The 5196-nt window shown below is 50.0% G+C and overlaps 1 protein-coding gene across 1 annotated transcript; it reads left to right on the top strand.

The window, feature by feature from the left end:
- The first annotated feature begins 1428 nt into the window (after positions 1-1428).
- On the top strand, positions 1429-4908 carry LOC122763128 (neutral ceramidase-like). The gene is made up of 3 exons (XM_044018205.1): positions 1429-1569; positions 2464-2640; positions 4710-4908. Exons 1-3 carry the CDS (start codon positions 1543-1545, stop codon positions 4887-4889), a joined length of 384 nt encoding a protein of 127 aa, XP_043874140.1. The 5' UTR covers positions 1429-1542; the 3' UTR covers positions 4890-4908.
- The last annotated feature ends 288 nt before the right edge of the window (positions 4909-5196 follow it).

The raw sequence follows: 5196 nt of genomic DNA, 5'->3' as shown, positions 1-5196 counted from the left end.
ACACACACATCCACACACACACACACACACTCACACTCACACACACACATACACACACACACACACACCCCACACTCACACACTCACACACACTCACACATGCACACACACACACACACACACACACACACACTCACACACACACTCACACACACACACACACACACATGCACACTCACACACACACTGACACATGACACACACACACTGCGCACTCCACACACACACATCACACACACCACACACACACACACACATCACACACACACACACACCGCACCACACACTCACACACACACTCCACACACACATGCACACACACACGCTCACACACACACACACACACTCACACACACTCACACACACACACATGCACACACACACGCACATTCACACACACTCACACACACTCACACACTCACACACACACACATTACACACACATGCACACACACCACACACACACACGCACACTCGCACTCACACACACAGTCACACACAGAACATGTTGCATCATTCATCATCATTTATTGATCGGGTTTGATCTGCAGCTAATGATTAGTGATGACAGAGTTATAGAAGTGATGATGGATTATTGATCTGTCTTCTGTCCAACTGTCAGCTCCAGATCCAACATCTGGACCAACGCTTCCTCCTCAGAACCAAACTTATCTGATCGGAGTGGGTCGAGCCGACTGCACTGGACCACCGGCTGAGATCCCTCTGGTCAGTACTGTCACTCATGCTGCATTCAAGGACATGAGAACGACCTGTGGTGCGTTCAAATGTCTTAAAGTCTTAAATGCATATACAGCTGTCCACGGGGACAAACCTGGGGTTGTTACGGTGGTTACGTGGACACCTGGGACTCCAGAGACAGCATTGCTGTGTGACACATCTCTGTGGACGCACACAGGAAGCAGACAAACGTCTCTGTGGACGCACACAGGAAGCAGACAAACGTCTCTGTGGACGCACACAGGAAGCAGACAAACGTCTCTGTGGACGCACACAGGAAGCAGACAAACGTCTCTGCACTGTGAGCTTTAAAACGACAGGGAAACTGACTGGAGTTTGGTTTCCTGGAGAACGTGGTTCTCATTCCTGAGTCCCACTGAGCCTGAGCTGGACACACACCTGAGACACATGCTGCTGAGACACAGTGTGACATCATCTCTGCTGCCATGTACAGAACAACAGAGAAATCAGAGGCTGCAGAGACCTATAACAGAACCTCATAGAGAAAGCAGCTGTTTTTTCCTTCAGAGCTCGTTCTCTGCACGACCTCGGTTCTCTGAAAACAGGAAGACCAAATATTCGGCTGCTGTGATGTCACACTGTGACTCAGCTTGTGAGATAAACTCCATATTTATCCTCATGAATTTCTCCTTCTGAAACTCTGTGTGTGTGTGTGTGTGTGTGTGATGTGGCTACGCAAACCCTCAGCAGAAGGCTGCAGGCATTCACACACGCCTGTACAGTCGAGCCTTCATCATCGATGATGGGGGGCGGAGACTTGTGTTCGTCACCGCAGACGTGGGAATGATATCACAGAGACTTCGGCTGGAGGTACACACACGCGCACGTGCACACACGCACACACACGCACATGCACACACACGCACATGCACACACAAAAGGTTTATTAACTGGTTATGGTGTGTGTGCTAATTACTAATGTTGTGGGGACCTAAACCTGTTCACACAGTCACATTATGGGGACGTGTCTTCCTTGTGGGGACAAAAATCAAGTCTCCATAATGTGAATGACTACATTTTAAGGTGAAGATATGTTTTAAGGTTAGGTGAGGTTAGGGTAAGGGTTAGGGTTAGGGTTAGGGTTAGGGTTAGGCCAGTAGTAATTGTAGTTAAGGGTTAGAGTAAGTCTCCATGAAATGAATTACATTACATTACATTACATGTCATTTAGCAGACGCTTTTATCCAAAGCGACGTACAATAAGTGCATTTAAACATTTGGGTACAAATAAGAGCTAGAAGTAAGTAAGAACTTCAAGTAAACAGAACTATGAAGTGCTAGTCATGAGTGCGATGTATACGTTTTTTTGTTTTGTTTGTTTTTGTCGTCGTCTTAGTCGAGGTAGAGACGGAAGAAATGTGTTTTTAGTCGGCGGCGGAAGATGTGGAGGCTTTCAGCTGTCCGGATGACGATGAGGAGATCGTTCCACCATTTGGGAGCGAGGACAGTGAACAGTCTGGAGTTCTGCGAGTGTCTCTGCGATCCTCTCAGTGAGGGGGCAGCGAGAGCGGAGTGGGCGGGCTGGGGTGTAGGTTTTGATCATGTCCTGGATGTAGGCTGGACCGGATCCGTTTGTAGCATGGAACCCAAGCACTAGAGTCTTGAAGCGGATGCGAGCAGCTACAGGAAGCATAAGAATATAAGAATATAAGTTAATGCAGTGTCCCCTCAAGTCATGAATGTTGTACGTGTGTGTGTGTGCAGGTGCTGCAGGCGTTGCACCTGAAGTTCGGGGACGTGTATCGTCAGGAGAACGTGGTTCTCAGTGGAACTCACACTCACTGTGGACTGGGCGGATTCTTCCAGTACACGCTGCTTATGATCAGCAGCAGCGGTTACATCAGAGAGTCCATCAAACCACTAGTGGACGGTATCGTCAGGGTGTGTCTGTGATCCACTGCTCCTGTCTGTCATCCACTTCTCCTGTCTGTGATCCACTTCTCCCGTCTGTGCTCGTGTCTGTGATCCACTGCTGTGATCCACTGCTGTCTGCTGTCTGTACATCCACTTCTCTGTCCAGTCTGTGATCCACTGTATCTGTGATCCACTGCTCCAGTCTGTGATCCACTTGCTCCAGTCTGTGATCCACTGCTATATCTGTGATCCCTGCTCCTGTCTGTAATCCCACTGCTGTCTGTGATCCACTGCTCCTGTCTGTGATCCACTGCTCTGTCTGTGATCCACTGCTCCTGTCTGTGATCCACTGCTCCTGTCTGTCATCCCTGCTCCAGTTCGATCCACTGCTCCAGTCCAGTCTGTGATCCACTGCTGCTGTGATCCACTTCTCCTGTCTGTGCTGCTCTCGATCTGTGTCAGTCCAAACCTGTCTGTGATCCATGCTCCTGTCTTCATCCTTCTCCTGTCTGTGATCCCTGCTCCTGTCTGTCATCCACTGCTCCCTGTCTGATCCACTTCTCCCGCCTGTGCTCCGTGTCTGTGATCCACTGCTCCTGTCTGTCATCCACATCTCCTGTCTGTGCAGGTCCTGATCCACTGCCCAGTCTGCTTTCGATCCACTCTCCTGTCTGTGCTGGGTCTGTGATCCACTGCTCCTGTCTGTGATCCCTGCTCCTGTCTGTGATCCACTCCTGTCTGTCATCCACTTCTCCGTCTGTGCTTTCGTGTCTGTGATCCACTGCTCCAGTCTGTGCTCGTCTGTGATCCACTTCTCCTGTCTGTGCTCCTGTCTGTCATCCCTGTCCTGTCTGTCATCCACTTCTCCTGTCTGTGCTTGTGTGATCCACTGCTCCAGTCTCATGATCCACTGTGATCCACTCTCTCCTGCTCTGCTCATGTCTGTGATCACTGTGATCCCTGCTGTCTGTCATCCACTTCTCTGTCTGTGATCCACTGCTCTGTCTGTCATCCACTCTCTCCCGTCTGTGCTGTGTGATCCACTGCTCCCCTGTCATCCACATCTCCTGTCTGTGCTGGTGTCTGTGATCCACTGCTCCTGTCTGTGATCCACTGCTCCTGTCTGTCATCCACTTCTCCCGTCTGTGCTGCGTGTCTGTGATCCACTTCTCCTGTCTGTGCTCGTGGTCTGTGATTCCACTGCTCCAGTCTGTGATCCACTGCTCCTGTCTGTGCCGTCTGTGATCCACTGCTCCTGTCTGTCGCTGCTTCGTGTCTGTGATCCACTGCTCCTGCTCTGTGATCCACTGCTCCTGTCAGATCCACTGCTCCTGTCTGTCATCCACTTCTCCTGTTCAGATCCACTTCTCCCGTCTGTGCCGTCTGTGATCCCTGCTCCTGTCTGTCATCATCTCCTGTCTGTGCTTCGGTTCTGTGATCCACTGCTCCAATCTGTGCTTGTGTCTGTGATACACTGCTCCTGTGATCCACTGCTCCTGTCTGTCATCCACTTCTCCTGTCTGTGATCCACTTCTCCCGTCTGTGCTGAGTGTCTGCGATCCACTGCTCCCTGTTGATCCACATCTCCTGTCTGTGCTCGTGTTGTGATTCAGGATCCACTGCTCCAGTTGATCCAAGCTCACTGTCTTGATCCACTGCTCCAGCTCAGATCCACTGCTCGTCTGTATCCACTGTCGTGTCCAGGATCCACGTGATCACTGCTCTGTGCTGTGCTGGGTAATGATCCACTGCTCCAATCTGTGCTTGTGTCTGTGATACACTGCTCCTGTCTGTGATCCTGTCTGTCCGTCCGATCCACTTCCTGATCCGCCTGTCTGTGTCTCCTGTGTCTGTGCGTGTCAGTCTGTGATCCACTGCTCCAGTCAGATCCACTTCTCCTGTGTCTCTGTGTCCAGCTCAGTCTGCGATCCACTGCTCGTGTCTGTGATCCACTGCTCGTGTCTGTGATCCACTGCTCCTGTCTGACTTCTCTTTATCTTTATTCACCTGTTATCTCGTCATAACAACATAGAGCATGAGGATGAAAGGTGACAGAAGGTCAAAGGTCAGTGATTGTAACGTGTGCTTGACCGCAGAGCGTCGACATCGCTCATCGTAACCTGAAACCAGGAAGAATTTTCAGGAACACAGGAAACATCGACGACAGCAGCGTCAACAGAAGTCCTCACTCTTACATGAGAAACCCACAGGACGAGAGACACCGGTACACAGAGAGAAGGGGGGCATTTTTGTTAAATCTGTTTTTCTTCTCATAAAACCACACCAAACCTCATAGAGAATACCACTGATTTTAATATTACACACACACACACTGCTGCCTCCATCACTAAGTTCTTATGTCTGAGTTTAATGAATTCAGCATTTGAAATATTTCATTTAGACTGAACTCAGTGACACAAAGTGACCACACGAGGCAGCAGAGGACCAGCAGCTCCTGTGTGTGAGAGTGAGTGTGTGTATGTGTTGGACGTAGATAAAGACACGATCATGTGACGTGGATAAAGACACGATCATGTGACGTAGATAAAGACCCGATCGTGTGACGTAGATAAAGACGAGATC

The sequence above is a fragment of the Solea senegalensis genome, unplaced genomic scaffold, assembly GCF_019176455.1.
Source record: "Solea senegalensis isolate Sse05_10M unplaced genomic scaffold, IFAPA_SoseM_1 scf7180000016481, whole genome shotgun sequence".
In the NCBI taxonomy this organism is placed as follows: domain Eukaryota; kingdom Metazoa; phylum Chordata; class Actinopteri; order Pleuronectiformes; family Soleidae; genus Solea; species Solea senegalensis.
The sequence above is the reverse complement of the archived record's forward strand: the minus strand, read 5'-3'. Positions and strand labels throughout refer to the sequence as shown.

Coding starts and splice junctions, on each gene's coding strand:
- LOC122763128 (XM_044018205.1), top strand. CDS start 1,543: ATGATATCACAGAGACTTCGGCTGGAG. Junction 1,570..2,463: donor CACAGAGACTTCGGCTGGAG/GTACACACACGC, acceptor GTGTGTGTGCAG/GTGCTGCAGGCGTTGCACCT. Junction 2,641..4,709: donor TAGTGGACGGTATCGTCAGG/GTGTGTCTGTGA, acceptor GCTTGACCGCAG/AGCGTCGACATCGCTCATCG.